A 19974-nucleotide genomic window follows, 5' to 3' on the forward strand; every position below is an offset into this window, starting at 1 on the left:
TATACATCCCATGGCCTTTCCTAACTATGTCCCTATCCCATAGCCCTAGAGCTCATCTGTGATAACGCATCTCATATAACCAAGCTATCACAAGACAAATACAGCCATTTATATGATCAAGTACAGTAATGTATACACATTTGAAATCCAGCTTCATACATATAAATCAGTTGTACTGCAATAAACAGAAGTGCTTTTATTAATCTGAGAGGCCAGAGATGTGCAATACAGATGCACATGACTCAGGACTAGAGTATTTAGGGCAGTGGTTCTCAACTTCGGAGTCGGGACCCCTTTGGGGGTTGAACAACCCTTTCACAGGGGTCGCGTCAGGGTGAGCAGCTTGGCTGAGGGGGCGCCGCCACTGAAGGCAGCCACCAATTTATATACAATTTATTAGCAATTTTTTATATACAATAATGAACAATGGATTTTTACGCTTTTGGTCAATTTCAGTTTAATTTCTGAGAAAGAAAACCTGCATCATTTTATGGCTAGGGATCACCACAACATGAGGAAGTGTATTAAAGGGTCGCAGCATTAGGAAGGTTGAGAACCACTGATTTAGGGCATAGAATTTAGTAAAACAGCCGTGCACTGGTTTACTAAAATTAAGTTGTGCACACAAATGGATTCTATTACAGGAACTATTCAAATTGTGTAAACCAGTCAAGAATGAACAAAGCTTATTTATTGGTGCTTCTACCCAGGATATAACTTTTGTTAACAGGGAGGCTGCCACAAAGAAACCCAACTTCCAATGAAAGATCAAACATAAATACAGTTTAGTGCAGAATAACATTCCCTTTTCTTTGTACTACTTACCCTTTCAAGGAAACACCTTCCTACCAATTCTGGATATTCTATGAAGTTTTCTAGTTCTCTCAAGAATATTCTATAAAGAAAATTATTGTGTTTGAAAATACAAAGAAATAGCCTAAAACATCTACAAGATGTGCCCATAAGAATGTACTGTAAAATTAATGTTGCCATAGAGATTATTGACAGTCCCCACTTATTAATATATTGCATTTAACACTTCTTATGTGCAATATTTGCTTTCCCCCAATAACAATATTACAGCAATTTATTTTTGTTATTTAAAGTTAGTTACAATCCAAAATTTTCCACGAGTGACGGAAAGAGGGAGTAATGGCAGCCATTTAGATCCACGTACACTGATTACGGGTTTATCTTAACACTGCTTAGAAGTGACTACTGAATACAGCCACCATATTATCATTGTATAGAAGTTTCCAAGATTTTTTTTTTACACTAACAGAATTTAAATGCTAAGGGAATGATTCTGTCAGAGCTTAAAGTGGCCCCTCATTGGTTTCAATGAAAGAAAGTTAAGTCTATAGGCAGTGAAAATGCTTATCTTTGGTTGGATCATACCATAAATATTTTAGCGCCACAGTGGCTATAAAGTTCTATTTCAAATATCACATCAGCTACTGGGAGTGAACTCACACAAGCAACCTTCCACATCAATGGTCTTTCATGTACAACATAGACTGAGATGAAGAGATTTGGAAAGGTCAATTCCTGCCAGTGAATAGGGGGAGGGCAAATCCTAACCTGTTGTGAAAGTGATAGATTTCTTCCATATTCCCAAACAAAACATCTTTTTTATTCTGCAGACCTGGTGAAATCAGATGTGCCATTAAAGGGTTGTCCATTTCTGCAGCGTACCCCTGTGATACAGAAAGGGAATCAAATTTACTGCTCAGTCTGCTCAAAGCTGATAAGCATACAGCAGTATTTCAACATCAGCCATAAAATTCAAGAGCACCAGCTATCCCTTTTACCAGCTGAACCCTGCACAAATACATCTAAGGCTTGCAAACAGTACATTACAGTTAAAGAAAGGAAGGCAGCGTTTGGAATCAAGCATGCTTCTGAACTATTTATTCACATACTTGTAGCTATTTATAAACCACTCGCACAGCTGACAGTTCCAAAGCTGACTACAATTACATCAGAACCTCCTATCATGACCTTTCAAGCCAATTGTTCTTACTGTTTCCTTCCTGCCACAAGTTCCTGTTTATGACTTCTGCTGGAAGCAACAACACCAGGGCCTATTTTTTCTGCCTTTCCCGAGAGCAAGAAAGGCCTTCTTTGCATTCCAAGCTAAAATGTTCTTCATTAAGCACAACTAATGAAAGTTTTCAGTTTAGCTGCTTCATATAAAATACCTGACTTAGGAAGGGAAACAATACCAAAGTCACATCAGGCAATTTCTGATGTCCCCTCTTCTTGGAGGAATTACTTCAGGGTTGGAGCACATTTTAAGTCTGTCATCATCGGGACCTTTGTTCCTGTAACACTCTTTACACCAATCAAGACCATTATGTTGCAAGTCTCCATGAAGTTCATTATCAGAAACGTGGAGAGTTGATGTGCTGTGCAATACCCAATTTCCCAGATGCAGGAATCCCAATGTGGTGTCTCTAGGAGCAATAGGGCCTTCCTTTTTGGTGCCTGCCAAGTGATTTTCAAAAGAGGACAGGGGCCAGGTATAGCTTTTGCCCAGCAAGCCTTCTGATTGCCTACTGGGGATTTGACTGGCTGTGCAGATTTTAGTTTGGAAGCATCTGCCATCACAGCACAAGGATCTTTACCATGTGACGGGTACATTGTGGCAGCTATTTTGTTGCTGGCTCTGCCGCCTGTGGCAGCCATTTTACTGCTGTGCCCACCATGCTGTGTCAGAATTTCAAATCCATAGGCTGAAATGGTTGAAGATCCCTGCTCTAATGTGTAATTCCAAATTGTGTGTGTGTGTGGAATCACTTTTTATAGGAAGTCTGTTTTCACTAGTATCTCCTTGGCAAAGGTAGCATGTACTCTGACCTCAGAAGCTCAATGTATGGATATTTGGAAGATCTTGCTAGCAAAAGCCAAATAACATCTGGGCTGAGTTTCTCCAATCCTCTGGATACAGGTACTTAGCCTGAGAATGGCCAGAGCACAAGCCAAAGGGATTTTGGTCCATGATGTGCAACTCAGAACCCAGAACTGGTGAATCAGGACCTGCCCGCAACATCCCAGTTTTCTTTACTGCATTTAAATAGGCTGTTTTGTATGATGGAAGTTTCTGTAAGCTGCTTCAAGAAGAAAAGCAACTCAGAAACGGCCAAATTAACAAATCTTTTACGACTGACTATCTATCTATCTATCTATCTATCTATCTATCTATCTATCTATCTATCTATCTATCTATCTATCTATCTATCTATCTATCTATCTATCTATCTATCTATCTATCTATCTATCTATCTATCTATCTATCTATCTATCTATCTATCTATCTATCTATCTACCTACCTACCTACCTACCTACCTACCTACCTACCTACCTACCTACCTATTTCCTGCAACCTCTGACAAGTGGCTCATGGTGGGTTACAAGACTGATCCTCATATACTGCCTAATAAGCATGCATGTGTGCACTGTATCTCACAAACATATATTTGGACTGTTCTGCAGGAGCAAATTTTAAAAAATAACTTAGATATAGTAAGGCTACAGCATCAAATACCTACTTCGAGAACGCAGAGAAGTTCTTCCACATAAGCGCGTTCAGTTTCAATAAGTTCATTAATTACATGTCTGTAAATATAAGGAATAGATTAGAAGTGGCTCTTTTAGACTGCTGGACACTGAGAAAGACTATAGTGTACAAAGAGACTGTGCCAAGTCTCCAAGAATTATTCACACTGAAACATCTTCTGTCATAGCTTATCAAGTCACAAGGGGATTAACGCAACAGAGCAGGCAGATTTTATGGCCATTTCCTGAAACACTGCACATTTGGATTTTATACTGACAACTCATTCAACTTTATAATGGCAGAAGAACATTTTGCTCTGTACTGAATGCTTATATAACGTGAGTGTAATCACTGTAGAAGTTTCTAGTGTGATAACTCTACAGTATAATCGAGTTCTACATGAGAAGCTGGACTCACTTTCGTAACACGGCTAGATTTTCATCATCATCCATCACTGATCCACCTCTGGTTTGATGGATGTCACTCATATCACTCTGAAGAGAGAAAACAAGGTTAACTGACCTTTAAGGCTATACGCAGTCTCAGCCCCACTTACCTGTGGGACCGCTTGGTTGCTTATGCCCCCTGCTCTTCGCTCTGCGGGTATGAATCTCCTGGTTGTCCTGGGCCCCGGAATGTTCACCTGGCCTCGACCTGGGCCAGGGCCTTTTTGGTCCTGGCCCCAACCTGGTGGAAAGAGCTCCTGGAAGAGCTGAGGGCCCTGCCAGAGTTGTCAGCTTTCTCCAGGGCCTGCAAGACGGAGTTCTTCCGCCAGACACATGGTTGAGGCCAGGGTGGAGTCCCGGTATTCAATCTGAGGATCCCCCACAAGGTTCAGCCAGATATGTCGCCTCACTCCTAATGGAAGAAGACTTGGCCTCCAGCTGAACAAGGAGGGAAGGGATTGGGGGTAATGAGAAGGCTTAATATGTGACCACCTGCTGCCTTTGTTATAAGGATGATTCTACAGGGTTTTATTGTATTTTAATGTTTTATTGCTGTAAACCACCGCGAGACCATTGGAAGAACGGGGGTATACAAATAGAAAAATAAATAAATAAATAAAAATAATCTATTCTTCGATTTCTATACCGCTTCTCTCAGACTAGACAATGCTTGAAGTCTGCAATTCTTCTGTCTTGTTTAGGCAAACTTTCATTCTGTTTGCCCCAAGCCAGGTAATTACTGACTTCAGACATTAATTCAGACCTTCCACTGCTTCTCCAGGACAGAAGTGGGAAAAACTTATGTCATCTGCAGAGCAGTAATACCATCAGATCTCTGAGCAATATTAACCAGAAGTTTTAGGCTTTTATTAAATGGCGTTGAACATCTTACAACATCTTACAAACAGAAGGGTGAAGAAGCAATCTCATAACTGTTACAAAAATGAGCTACACTATTTTACCCATGCAGTCAGAGCCAAAGGGTACCCTAACCAACTGCTAATAAGTTTGAAATAACAAAGATGTTATCTTGTTGTTTCCTGGGCAAAGGTCATCCATCAGAGTTATATTAAACTAGGAAGAATTGTTTTTTATACCTCCGCTTTTCACTACCTGAAGGAATCTCAAAGCGGCTTACTATCACCTTCCCTTTCTCTCCCCACAACAGACACCCTGTTAGGTAGGTGAGGCTGTGAGATCTCTGACAGAACTGCTCTGTGAGAACAACTCTAACAGGACTGTAACTAGCCCAAGGTCCCAGCTGGCTGTAAGTGGAGGAGCGGGGAATCAAACCCAGCTCTCCAGATTAGAGGCCGCTGTCTTAACCACTACACCACCATGGCAGAATCACCTTCTGCATTTTGTTGCAGTTAAGGAATTTGTTTAAGTGTAGACGCTTATGATTATGGATCTAAAGACATATACATGCTCCAAAACCCGTACAGAATGAAATAAGTCCTATTTTCACAAGCATTTATTTAAATAAATAAACATAAAATGTACAGCAAAGGGGGATGGGAAAATAAAAACAATAATAATTAAACCACACACCTTTGCTCTTCTGTAATTTGCTCTCCGGATCATGTGATTTTCTGGGCTGGATGAGTCTTCAGATTCTCTTTGAAGGCCTGGAATATGAAACAGAACCCACCAGCTCAAACTGGAATAGGTCTTTGCTCACATTTACAGCCAAACTCACAAGCTGAATTGACTAATATGCTATTAGGTCCAGAGCATGTTCTTACCTGGAGATGTACACTGTGATTTAACAAAGACCTCTGGCCTAGGTGCCACAGGCTGAACAGGACGCATTTGCTTAGCAGCCAGTTTCTTAAGACTGACTCGTCTCTTTTGAAACATCTCTTCCATGCTCTCCTGCTTCTGAAAGACCTTCTGCACATGGTCCTGTAGAAAGACCCAAAGTTTTATCAAAGTTAAAAAAAACACTGTCAGGATAATGCCATGCATTTAATTTTTTTTCAGTAGCTATATTCAGTAGTTATTTTCAGTAACTATTTATGCATACAAGACAAAAGAATTCTTCAAATACAAAAATGCCCCAGAAAAAGAACACACTCAGCTTTAATAATACACATTTTCTCTAATTTCAAATGCCAGTATTTCACAAAATAAAATTCTTAATCAGAATGAGATGCTGGGGTTGCTAAAATCCCCCAGCCCATGTCTCTATTTATGAATATCAAATACTATTATTAAACTATGGCATCAATACATTAATATTACCATTAATTCTTGGTTAAGGATGGCTTCATATTCTTTGTACAAGTAATTCAGCTCCTTGAGCTTACTGCCTGCCCCAGTATCCAAAAAAACCTCTATCTCCTGTAGAGCGGATTCTGCTCCATCTTGGGACTGACATTTATCTACAAGTTGTGAAGCCAGCAGGTAAATTCCTTCATCGCACCACTTCATGGACTACAGATTTACAAAAGAGGGAGAAAGAACACACATAAACACACATGAAACTACCTTGTACTGAATCACACCATCAGCCCATCAACGTCATTATTATCTGCTCAGACTGGCCGCAATTCTCCAGGGTCTCAGGGAGAATTCTTTCCTTTCACCTACTGCCTGGGATTCTTACTGGAGGTGCCAGAGATTAAGAAGAAGAGTTGGTTCTTGTATGCTGCTTTTTTCTACCTGAAGCAGTCTCAAAGTGGCTTACAATCGCCTTCCCTTTCCTCTCCTACAAAAGACACCCTGTGATGTAGGTGAGGCTGAGAGAGCCCTGATATTACTGCTCAATCAGGATAGCTTTATCAGTGCTGTGGCGAGCCCAAGGTCACCCAGCTGGCTGCATGTGGGGGAGTGCAGAATCAAACCCGGCTCCCCCTTTGACCTCCGGCATGTCAAAAACAGGCTCTGTCACTGAGCCACAGCCCCTCCGCAAGCACATGCCCTTAAATGAAGTGATTTAGCAGTATATTTAAAATAAAGGTGCTTGTTATTTGTCACTTAAGAGTCTGAACAGACAAAGTTCTTGTATCCTTCACAAACAAATCTGAAAATGATTGAAAGGACTGGAATGGCTGAATTGGCAAAAACTTCCTTGATTCACAGTCACTTTCCTAATTTATTGGCCATACTATCCTGGTTTTTGATTGTCTCTCTACATCTGCCTTGTTTTTCTGGACAGCTTTCTGGGTACTGAGTGATCTTGGCCTGTCTCCCTGACCAATAATTCTATCTCACACTTTACAGATTTCTCAGCCCATTCTATATAGGTCCCGCTTCAGTCCCTCACCAAAAACAACAGTAAGCAATCTGATGAAATGTGCATGCAAACAACAACTTATACCCAGAATTAAACTTTCTTGGTCTTAAAGGTGCACTGGACTCAAACTTTGTTCTATTACTTCATACCAACATGCCTACCCACCTGAAAGTAAGCAAGTGATAGCTCAAGGTAGATACTCCAACATTATGACCAAATATAAGAAGAAACAGTAAGATTAGACTTACCTTCTCTAATTGGCTATGTAAATCATACGACTGGTTCAGGAGAGTCCTTTTGTTGTTCCTTTCAATGGTAAGTGTTTCACAGTGATTTTCAAGTTCGTTACACTTTGGGAGAATAGAGTCCACGGCATAATGATTGTTTTGTATTAACTCTCCCCCTTCAGAAATTAGCATATTTGCCTTTTCCAAAACATCCTAAGGAAAAACATCATTGATGATTGATACAACAGGAGATTATAAACTGTAAAAAAAAATATTTTTATAAATTCAGCTCGGTGAAAAGTACACACTAAACAGATATTTCTAACCCTTACATGCAACTTTTCTTCAAAGAGAGAAAGTTCTTTTAAAATGTGTTCCACGTGCGGACAGCTATTCCCCACTTCCGTGAAAGCAGATAGCCTCTCAGATGAAATATTTAGCGCTGCTTTAACCTAAAATGAAAGACAGGTACATATAAATAAAAGCCTGAGAAAACAGTTGTGACAGAACAAAAGGTTTCTTGTACCATCATGAATCACCAACTGAATAAGAAGATTCTACTTCTGCTGGCAAATAAACCAAGACTTGACAAAAATCTCAATTGCTAATCTTAAGAACTGTGAACATAGTACAGAACAGAGGGAATCATAATTATCTCTCCTCTTCCCACAAGAACCCACCAAAAGCCCCTACTAAATAGCAGTTGACCATGAGGAATGGCAAGAGGATGCAGCAGGAAGGGACAAAGAGGCAACCAGTTTCAAAGTTCCTGTGCAAACGGAGCAAGGCATGGTGCAAGAAGCTGGAAAATGTCTCAGTTTCAGCTACAATCCTGTATAATGCATTCCATGCTATTTCTCACAGTCCACTAATCCTTTGTGGTAGGCAAGAACACACTTTGGTGGCAAGAGTGATAAAGTATCCTTCTTTCTTACATCCACAGCTTAGTTATAGAGGTGCCAATCGAACTATCCTTTAGGTGCCAGGCAGAACAAATTATTTTCACCCAGGTTTTTATCGAGAGTATCTTTTTAAATGATTTTCATGGTCTGCATTTGCTGAGGATTTCCTACGAACATCATTTTAAGCAGCTGATAACTGTTTCTAGACATTGCTGGTTTCATGCTAGTTTTTAATGGCTAGCTACTATGCCATGGTTATATGATTTTATTGCAACATTTTATTTCATGAGCTGGTCTGAGTAGCTGTTTGGAACAGCAGTGTCAGCAGTTGTCTAAATAAAACAATAATGGTAAATAACAAAACATCTGTGAGGAGTGCCCACTGAAATTTCCCTGTATGACTCTGATAGTTTAAAAACAAGAAAAGAAAAGAAGAAAAAGGACACCAGTTACAGACAATGCCTTCTGAACCTCTAAGACAGGGGTAGTCAAAGTGTGGCCCTCCAGATGTCCATGGACTACAATTCCCTTGAGCCCCTGCCAGCATTCAGTGGCAGGGGCTCATGGGAATTGTAGTCCATGGACATCTGGAGGGCCGCACTTTGACTACCCCTGCTCTAAGAAGTGATTCAGCTCAGTTCTGTAAAGAATTATTTCAGTAAGTTTTAAATATCAAGATTTTATCTGTATATTTCAGATTGCCTTTCACCAGATATTACATTTTCTCATTAGAACATATTTATTTATTATTTAATTTGTATATTACCCCTCTCAGACTCACCATCTTGGGGTTGTTAACAGCAGATCCAAAAACCACATTACATTATAAATTAGGTAATAAAAACAATTACAACAAATTATACAATAACATTTTAAAGGCTGTAAATAAAATGCAGATTCCCATTAAAGTGTCATCAATTTTGTCTATATTTCTTTACTTGTCATTTGTTGTTGTTTACTCATTTGGCGTAACTTAATTTACAGAACCACAGATTTAGGACTGAATGCATAGGTCATTCTCTGTCAGTGGGGATCAGCCTGAAGCAGCATTCCCATTGCAACTCACGGAAGTCTCCAAATTGTGGTTTCCAGAGAAAGGGGGGGGGGCTTCAACCATTGCATTATCTTCTGCTAGTGGAAATAAACCTTTGGATTTACTCCATAAGTGATTAAATTTTTTTCAGAACACTACATAAGGCAAAATGAATTGAACAGAAGAAGCGAAAGTCAAAAGAGCAAGAAATACAAGCAAAATGTGTGCTAAACAAGACTAAAGGATCATACATATATATATATTTTAAAAGATCACCTCCTTGTAATGCAATTCAAAATGTCTCAGTTGTAGGCATTGCTCAAGCTTTTGTTGGTGTTTAGACCAAAAATCATCAAAGGCTGTTTCTGTTTCGTCTAGTTGTGCTAGAAGCCTAAAAAGAGAATATATCTAAGACAAAAACATATCCAGCATATTATATATATAAAATAAGCTGCTCTCTTCATTTTGAAATCACACTCATCATTTAGCTGGAAATAAATGTGACTTGCCATATAAATAGAAAAAATAAGCGACTATTATTGTATGGTATTATTTGTTGTAACTTTTCATTTAATGGAACAAATGGTCTGTAAAATATAATTCCTAACAATTCTATTTTGCTGAACAAAGTTTGAGTCCAATAAAGTTTAAGGCCAATAAAGTTTTATTTGCAGTATAACCTTTTGTGTGCAGGCACACTTCTTCAGATTCTCTATCTGAAGGGCTGGTCTATAGGTTAAAAATGTAACAGACAGGTAAAAATACTCAGTGCTCTGGGCATGCAAGCTGATCTGCATCAAGAACATTTTACAAAGTTAAACAGAAGAGCTACAGGATCTTCCTTGCTGATCAGTGCAGTCACAGATGTTGTCAGGGTACTGGTATTAGCGTTCTTTTTTAATTTTTTGTCATTCCTATGTAACCCCTTAATCCTATAGCATTAGGTGCAGCCGCAGAGTACAGTGCAGCCTTAGAATTCTCCTTGTGTTACCTGGATAAACGGATGAAACTTTCCAGGGGGGACAAACATATACTAGCACACCTCTTGGCTACGTTAGCATTAGGTTTTATTTTAGGGAAGACATACAATATGACCTGTGTCCAGAACAGTAGATTGACCTCACCTTTCCACAGTGAACTGATTTTCAAGTTGATCCGGATTCATTTGGTACTCTGGGATTTCAAGAACTGGTTTTTTAATGCTTTTGAGAATGTCATCGCCTTGTATTAATGCTATCCTGAGATCTTCCTGTAGACAATTTAAAAGATGAGGATTTAATCCAGGCCATTCTGTGGAATGTGAGATTATTATTTTTTTATTTTATTTTATTAGATTTTTATACCGCCCTTTCCATACAGCCCAGGGCAGTTTACATGGTAAGTTTTGGAAAACACAGAATATCATATATTAAATAACAGTCACAACATAGCATATCAGTAACAGTTCTAACAATAAATATAATAGGAGTTCATTTCATGACATATTTTCTAAGCCAGGGGTAGTCAACCGGTGGTTCTCCAGATGTTCATGGACTACAATTCCCATGAGCCCCTGCCAGCATTTGCTGTTCTAAGCCATAGAAATCACATTTTAATAAAGGAAAGAGAGAGATTAATCTCTGCCTTGGTCCCACAAGCTGTCTTTATGAGTGGGGCTGAGTACTGCCACCAATGAGGCCATGGCATACAGAAATTCCAGACCTGAAATGGTTCAAGGCCTTGCAATCTCTTTTGGATACCATGCAGGTCACCTGAAGAGTTCAGCAAATACTTAAATATCCTGCTCCTTGCTAGCTGAGGAATTATAAACTTTAAAGTTGACAATGAAGAAATAGTATTTTCTATTTCATGGCTCTGACACCAACCAAAAGGAAGACTGCAATGAAGAAATCAGAATGAGACTGAAACAGGAAGAGTGCTAGAACCATGAAGGTGCTAAAAAAGATTCTTAAGTGTAGGAATGCATTGCTGGCAACCATGACCAAGATAATTCATTCCACGGGATTCCCTATTGCTGGCTGTGAATGTTGGACAAAGAGGAAAGCTGGCAGGAAAGAAGTTGATTTATCTGAAGTGTGATATTGGAGAAGAATTTACAGATACCATGGACCACCAAAAAAAAATAACTAGGTTCTAGATCAAATCAAGCCTGAACTTACCCTAGAAACTAAAAGGACTAAACTGAGGCTATTGAATTTTTCGTCACATTATGAGATGACAAGAATCACTGGAAATGACAATCATGCTGAGGGAAGTTGAACGCAGCAGGAAAAGAGGAAGACCCAGCATGAGATGGATTGATTTAGTAAAGAAAGCCACAGCGCTTATTTTGCAAGTCTTGATCAAGGCTAAAGACAGGTGTATTTGGGGAGTCACTGATTAATCGGGTCACCATATGTTGGAAGTGACTTGATGGCAATTAACACACATACACAGTTTTTCAAATTAAAGAACAAGAACATAAATGAAATGAGATACTATAACACAAATAAACTTGTTATAAATTTTCTATCTTTTAAAAATTTTATAGGTTATTTTGGGCTCTATAAAAGGTGGTTTTCATCAGATAACTGTCTCCTGCTTTCTTCAAAGGAAAGAATTCTTCCAGTTTTTTCTGATGGAAAAAACTATTTATTGAAGAAAGTCTTCCTCTTATGGAAGAAGACTTGGTGGAAGAGCATCATGGGTTTCAATCTGGTAGGTTTGAACTGACTACAGCTGCTCCAGATACAGAACAACTTGCATACCTTCATTTTGTCCTTCCTTTCAGTGTGTACTGCAAGCTGGGAACTGGTTGACTGTACATCATTGGGTAGCTCTGTTTCTGCCAGCTCAGTTCCAAAGGCCCGAAGTGCTTGAGCTGTTTGCTTAACCATCAGAGCAAAGTTTTCTATAGCCTTTTGGAATATGAAAAAAATCACATCATTTCAAACTCACAATCAAGTGAACTTAAATACGTACACATCTTGAGAAATACATCTTACAAAATGGAGATACAAGACTAAAAAAAAACAGACTGCTTTAAAGTAAACCTTAAAATGTGTAAATAAAAATACTTTCACCACTTGCAATATAAAACCTTTAAAAAAATCTACAATCCAGCTGTTGTATTCTCCTTCTCTTGGGAGACACACAAAAAAGCCCATTAATAACATACTGTAGATATCTTTGCTCTGAAATCACCACTCCCAAATTCATTACTCAAGATGATTTTCTGAGATGACTAAATTCCCCTGAGACATTTCCTCATGCAAACTATTTCAATTCACATTCATTTGCCCAAGCTGGTTAGCAAATGCATATGCAACAGAAGGGTCCATTGATCCAGAGTAGTTGGAACAAGAATTACTTACAGTGCGATGAGACAGCCACCTGTTGTGGCAATAATCCAGCGTGCCACCAAGATCCTCTGTAAGCTGTGTTTTGTCAATGTAGCTATTTAACTCTGTTAGTGAGCTCAGCATTATGATCTAACAACACAGAAATATCATTGTGAAACCGATGGAAAATTAGGATTTTAGTTTCAGCAGTGACAAAATGGGTAATTTCTCCTCGCCGAGTTTCAATCATATGGCAGCAAGAAGGCATGGCTACAAAGATAAGCTGAAGTACTTTATTAACAGAGCAGTAGATACTTAATATGAATGGTTTACAATCATTTCCCACAACGTAAAAGCAGTCAATGATACACTTCAGGGTTACTGTCACTGAGCAGTAACAGAAGGTGGGAGACAGCAGCATCAATTGGGTATAGCCACTGAGACTCTGCAGAAGCAAAAAGACGTCTGTGGAAGGACCTGGTTAATATTATAATCATTTCATGCCATATAAGCTGTTTTAAATCAATGTGCAGGCAAAGAAGCTGTACCAGGCATACCAGGCCCTTGTGCCATCCTAGATGATGTTCAGCAACATTGCTTGGGGACCATGCAAGCCCCCCCTCCCCATCCTGCATGTTCACCCCCCATTGCATAGACCAAGGGTGGCCAAACTCCAGATGTCCATGGACTACAATTCCCAACAGGGGCTCATGGGAAGTGTAGTCCACATACATCTGGAGAGCCACAGTTTGACTACGCCTGGCATAGTCCAAGATTAAATTGGTGGCACTTGAATAGCTTGGAACATTTCAGAAGGTCTGGAATGTTGGACAATCAATAGTAACTAGAGCCACATGTCCTCCTTCTTCAAATAAGCACAAGTGAGTTCATTCTAGAATGCTGCTGGATCCAAGATTATGGGTCTCCACCATACAAATATCATAACATGCATGTGTTTGAATACAGGTGGGGCACTGTTGTTAAAATATACTATCTTTCTAATTGTTTATGGCTATACTGTTTGTGGCTATACTGCCACTTTCCAAATATGACATCCAATGGAATGGGTAAATGGGAGTTTAGAATTTCCAAAACATCTTAGTTTGACAAACTGAAGTATGTGTTTTTGAACTCAAGATCTTTAATCTTGAACTCAAGATCTTAAACTCTGAAAACATAATTTTAATTTTAGATAAAATTATGTTTTTAAAAATAGTATCAAGTATAGCTGTGATGTCAAAGGTAGCTAACTACCTACCCTACATTTGACTATATTTGATGTGCCAACCAAGTAGAAAGAAATTTATCTGTCAGCAATTATGACAACCAACAAAGATAAATTTAGAGTTTAATGAAGGTCAACAATTATATTAATGCAAATTGTATGTAGAGGGGGTAGGAAATATACACTGAGGAAATTCTTCTCCTATAACAGCATGACAAAGAAGGTCTGCTCAGAAGTAAGTCTCATGTAGTCTGATGTGGATTGCTCCTTAGAAATGATCCTTTGGATTGCAACCACAATGGCGATCGGGACTTACTCTGGGCGTGTTTGCCGCGGCGGGGAAGCCATCACCTGAAGACTCTGGGGTGGGGGACTACAAATCCCACAATCCTGTGGGGCGTCGTGGCTGGGGATGCCTGGGGAAGGAGGGGGCATGGTGCTCCTCCCAGGCTCCCCTCTGTTTGCCTTTTAGGGAGAGGTAAAAAAGGCGTGAGGGGGCCCCCTGTCCTGTCCATGCCATGAGAGCCTTTTTGAAGATTCGTCCGGACCTTGCGGGTCTGATTTTGATTCAAATGAACAGGATGTGCCTGTCTCGTTACCAATTTGGTTCAGTTCTGTGGAGCGCATTATGTAAATTGGGTTTGCCAGCTGAACAATTTGGCACCCACTCTTATCATTAATCCCGCAGGCATGCCCGGGGCCCTCCGGCACCTTGCCGGGCTCCCCGTGCCCCCAATGACCTGCAGGATATCGGGGAGGTGACCCCATTCTGAGAACTCATTCAGGCATGAACCGGCTGGTCACAAGAGGGCTGGTTCCTGCACCCCCATGCTCTCTTTGTAATAAAAGTTGTGGCCAGTTTAAAGCCAAAGGAACAGTTGTGTGTATCTTCTTGGCAAAAGTATTCCCCTGCAAGGCAATATAGGGACAGGATATTTTTATTTAAGTTCCTGCTTGGGAGACTTTCCGAGCATGGAAATTGGCTTTGGAAGTGCACATCACATTGAACAATATGTGACAATCTTAATTTTAACCCTCATTCCTGAATATTACAAACTGGGGGCACTGCCCTCTTTGAAGCTTAAAGACTAATGTAAGATGGCATGGTCTTAATTAGGATATGAAATAATTTTCTTCCCAGTTCTAACCAAATCCTCTCTAGCACACAGTGAAGTTCATCAGTGTCAAGACAGAGAACTTTAACAGATTATATTAGCTTGAATAGTTTCAGATAATATATGCTGTTCAGAGGTATGTCCCTCCAGTCCATCTTTCAAAAGGCAGATGTTCAGCATTATGTGGTTTCTTTAGAACAAGCTTTCTCAACCAGGGTTTCAGGAAGCATTTCTATAATTGGAGTGAATTAATTTTAGTGTATTTTTAAAAAAATTGTTGAACATTTATTGGTTGATATGACCATATAAAGAGCCTCTTGTGGTGCAGGGTGGTAAGGCAGCCGACATGTTGCCTGAAGCTCTGACCATGGGGCTGGGAGTTCGATCCCAGCAGCCGGCTCAAGGTTGACTCAGCCTTCCATCCTTCTGAGGTTGGTAAAATGGGTACCCAGCTTGCTGGGGGGTAAAACGGTATTGACTGGGGAAGGCACTGGCAAACCACCCTGAATTGAGTCTGCCATGAAAACGCTAGAGGGCGTCACTCCAAGGGTCAGAGGGGTGCACGGGGGATACCTTTACCTTATGACCATATAAGGATATGTTGACTCCCCACCCATCCAAAATGGCCAATGATGGGCCTGGAGGGGGTGGGAAGGAGAAGGTGTGTACCCAGGTAGGTGTGTACACAGCTATGCTTCCCAGCCATATTCCACATGATCACACCACTTCTGGGGTTTCTTGAAGTCTAAAGAATGTTTCAGGAGTTTCTCAATAATAAAAAAGCTGGGATAGGCTGCTCTAGAAGGACAATATGTATGCTTAGCATTTGTAAGGCTGTTCTGTAATATTTTTTTTCTATACTTTTTACGAACTCTTCCTTACAGCCTCGCCCAGTATACCAACCCTCCTATTTCATCTGTGATTGGCTTTACCTCTCTATATAATAATAAATAGGGGGGGAAGCAAATATAAATAATCTCTGTTAATATTTAAAAAAACAGATGATGACAATGAGTAGAAACATATGACCAGTTACAAGGCAGCAACCCTATCATGGTACCATTTATATTTGCCACACATAATAAGATCAACACATATTTAGAAATCTGAATGACTATCATCAATATAAAATTGTTCAATACTACAAAGGACCTGCCCCATAAATTGCTGTATTATCATTAATGGAATTTATCACTTGGTAAGCAGTCATCTGCATTCACTTATGTTTTTCAATAAAATATTGGTACCTTCATCTTATAATCATCTCTATGGAATCTGAATGCAATATCCAGGAGAGTTTTGTGGAGGAATCCTGTTGGGCGCAATACCAGAACTAGCTGCAAATTTCCAGGAAATGATGCCTGCAAAACCATTAAAATTATCACATGTTATCGATTTAGAATAATTTATTAAGTGAATTCATTAGAAATTGGGTCTTGGTGCTACTGGACTCAAACTTAGTTCTCACATCTGTTTGAATGCTAACTTGCTGCCATTCACAAGTCTTACCAACTGCTTTCATCCAACTTCAGCTATACTTATCATCCAGTTACTTATGCAAGAAGAAGAAGAAGAGTTGGTTCTTATATGCCGCTTTTCCCTACCCGAAGGAGGCTCAAAGCGGCTTACAATCACCTTCCCATTCCTCTGCCCACAACAGACACCCTGTGGGGTGGGTGAGGCTGAGAGAGCCCTGATATCACCGCTCGGTCAGAACAGTTTTATCAGTGCCATGGCGAGCTCAAGGTCACCCAGCTGGCTGCATGTGGAGGAGTGCAGAATCGAACCCGGCATGCCAGATTAGAAGTCCGCACTCCTAACCACTACGCCAAACTGGCAACTTGACTCTAACTAGCCCTTCCTGGCAACTAACCCCACCTTCTCTCCCTATAGGTAAGACTTGAGGAAATCTGATTCAGTATATCTGAAAACATGTCCATGCACATGAAAGCTTATACCTAGAATTAAACTTTGTTGGTCTTAAAGATGACACTGGATTCAAACTTTGTTCTATTGCTTCAGACCCATAAGACTGCACTATTATCAGATGTCTAGTTGACAACTGTAGACTCTGTAAAGACCCTTGGGGTGAGTTGGATTCTGCACTATTATTGGATAAACAAGTGTCCATGGTAGCATGACTGGCATTTTGGCACCTATCCCAGGCCTACCAGTTGGATCTGTCTGGGTCAGACTATGCCATATTGATGCACAAAATGATCACCTCCAGGTTGGACTAATGCAATTTGCTCTACATAGGAAAGTGCTTTGCGGACTGCAAGTGGTTCAGAATGCAGCTGTAGGTTTGCTGACTGAAACATCATGGTCAGCTGATATTATTCCTGTTGGTTTCTGTTTTATTCATGTCCCATGGATCTACTCTGAGCTTCATTCCTTGGCTCTGTAAGGATACCTGAGCTTTTGCTTTAGTGGGATAGCAACCATCAGGCTTTGCTTCCTTTCCTCCACTTTAACTTTAACAGGTTGTGGATCTAAACCTGGTTAGAAAGCAGAAATCAAATGCTGCCAAATGTTCTGTATAGGACTGTACATGACTATTTGAGGGCCATATACCATATGGCATCCTTCCGAGGTCGGTAAAATGAGTACCCAGCTTGCTGGGGGGTATAATGACTGGGGAAGGCACTGGCAAATCACCCCGTGTTGAGTCTGCCATGAAAATGCTAGAGGGAGTCACCCCAAGGGTCAGACATGACCCGGTGCTTGCACAGAGGATACCTTTACCTTTACCTTTATACCAGTTCATATACTGAGCCATAAAAGGTCACCATGTAACTTCAGTACATAAATTACATAGAGGCAGCCACACATATATTCTCCATCCACATTGACTTAGCTTGGCTTTGTTATCTTAAAAGAAGCTTAGCCTAAAAGCCTAAAAGCTTGTCTAGCTTTTAATTTTTTCCTTAAGGTCTATCACAAATGTTTTAAAACACAGGAAAATAAATCGGCACCCCACCCTCTATTTTGGCCTGACTGTCCGTTTCTTAGCTACTCCCATGTCTAGAAACATTAAGGATCTTACTCTGACATGCTGCATTGGCAACTAAATGCTGAGAAGATGCATCATATTCCAGGCAGATGTACTGAACATGCAGACCCCTCAAAAAGCAGCAGCAAACAAAAAAAACTGCTAAGTTCACTAGAAAGTGTGAAGGATCAGATTAGAGAACCATAAAGAGAATATTGCAGAAATTTGCAAGAAAGGACAGGAAATTAGTATGACCATACATTAGCAAAAACACTCCTTTTTTCAGTTTAGTGGCACAAGACTGAAGGAGTGCTTCTGCCAGAGGACTCCTCTCTCATACAAACTTGAGCCACGTGTAAGCCCTAGTGGAGTTGCACCCAACTTTGCACAGGAACGCATTTACATACATCTAAAACGACAGCTTGTAATACCAGTGTCAGTGGGTTCTACAAAGCATGCTGTACACTCAACATGTTCCCCCCTATTATGAGATCATGTGACTCCTATTTTTCAAGGTATCTGATGACACAGCAGAGAATCCCCTAGATCTCCACAATATGGAAAATGGGGCTTTGCAACTACTTGTCAGTTTCCAAAAAAATACGGTCAGTTTCAACATTGTGTTCCCCTCCTTGCCTTTTTGTTCCCTTTCAGAAGAAGGGGGGAGGAGGAGTTGGTTTCTATACCCCACTTTACACTGACTGAAGGAGTGTTAAAGCGGCTTATACTCGCCTTCCCTTCCTATCCTCAGAACGGACACCCTGTGAGGTAGGTGAGGCTGAGAGAGCCATGACAGGACTTCTGTCAGAACCCCACTATCAGGACTGTGATGAGCCCAAGGTCACCCAGCTGGCTGCATGCAGGGGACTGGGGAATCAAACCCGGCTCAGATTAGAAGCTCTTAACCACAACACCATGAACTAACTGTAAAATGCACACACAAAACCCAACAAAGGATAATTCTCCAGTTAGGGTTAGCTTAGTCATTGGACTGGATGGGGTTTATAGGTTTGGTGGGAGCATTAGGGATGGGGAAGATGTTTTGACATGGTTAGAAAAGGACATGGGATGTTTTAAGTATTTTTTGACATTATAGTACATATAACAATAGAGGGATTTACATTAGTGTAAATGCTCAGGTTAGGGTTAGCTTAGGTATGGGTCTTGATGGGGAGTTTGTAAATTTGGTGAGAGTATTAGGGGTGGGGAAGATGTTGTGTCATGATTAGGACAGGCCATGGGGTGTTTAAGTATCTTGTGTCATTATAGTACATATGAAAATACAGGGAATAATATTAGCGTAAGTAAAGGGCAACTGTGTAAAAAATTTTTAATACTTTGGACATCACTCCCTACACATTGTGTGATGTTCCACCCCCATTTGGAAAAGTGCTTTTTTCAAATTGTAGCTGCAGAATATATATATCAGAGGGGAAAGAATGGTGTATAACAGCTGTCCCCAACTCCTGGTCTGAGGACCGGTACCGGTCCATGGATCAGTCGGTACTGGGCTGCAGCTCCTCCTCGTCTTCCTCCCCAGCTGCTGCCTCGGGGGCTGCCCTACCACTCTGCCGCCAGCTCACCTTTGGTGTTCTCTGGCGGCCACCATGGCTGGGGCTCCCCCTCGGCAGGGCACTGTGCAGCTGCTGCTGGCAGCGCCCCCCAGAGGGTGGCAGGAAGTCAGGGGTACCGGCGGGAAAGCAAGCGGAGCAGGGGCTCAGATTACACACACACCCCCCCCCGCTGGGCCTCTGTAAAATTGTCAAGCGTTGACCAGTTCCCGGTGATAAAAAGGTTGGGGACCACTGGTGTATAAGACAGACACAGAATCTGAGGTATAAATTCAAGGCTCACTGTTTGGAAATCCACAGTAAAATGTGCACGCATAATGGGCCCTACTTAGAGAAACTAAAGTT

At 40.6% G+C, this 19974-nt stretch overlaps 1 protein-coding gene across 11 annotated transcripts in view; it reads right to left on the reverse strand.

Moving 5' to 3' along the window:
- The window catches only part of MCF2L (MCF.2 cell line derived transforming sequence like), a 146528-nt gene that overhangs the window by 25567 nt on the left and 100987 nt on the right, over nucleotides 1–19974 (reverse strand). For all 11 annotated transcript variants that reach the window (XM_077343712.1, XM_077343709.1, XM_077343717.1 and 8 more), the window contains 14 exons: nucleotides 16314–16427; nucleotides 12760–12876; nucleotides 12154–12303; nucleotides 10531–10655; nucleotides 9683–9797; nucleotides 7804–7923; nucleotides 7493–7684; nucleotides 6251–6442; nucleotides 5752–5911; nucleotides 5558–5634; nucleotides 3978–4054; nucleotides 3553–3619; nucleotides 1582–1697; nucleotides 826–895 (listed from right to left, as the gene is read on the reverse strand). In XM_077343712.1, coding sequence (XP_077199827.1) covers nucleotides 826–895; nucleotides 1582–1697; nucleotides 3553–3619; nucleotides 3978–4054; nucleotides 5558–5634; nucleotides 5752–5911; nucleotides 6251–6442; nucleotides 7493–7684; nucleotides 7804–7923; nucleotides 9683–9797; nucleotides 10531–10655; nucleotides 12154–12303; nucleotides 12760–12876; nucleotides 16314–16427 — 1692 coding nt within the window. The remainder of the gene's footprint in view (nucleotides 1–825; nucleotides 896–1581; nucleotides 1698–3552; nucleotides 3620–3977; nucleotides 4055–5557; nucleotides 5635–5751; nucleotides 5912–6250; nucleotides 6443–7492; nucleotides 7685–7803; nucleotides 7924–9682; nucleotides 9798–10530; nucleotides 10656–12153; nucleotides 12304–12759; nucleotides 12877–16313; nucleotides 16428–19974) is intronic.

This window comes from Paroedura picta, chromosome 6 (genome assembly GCF_049243985.1).
Source record: "Paroedura picta isolate Pp20150507F chromosome 6, Ppicta_v3.0, whole genome shotgun sequence".
In the NCBI taxonomy this organism is placed as follows: domain Eukaryota; kingdom Metazoa; phylum Chordata; class Lepidosauria; order Squamata; family Gekkonidae; genus Paroedura; species Paroedura picta.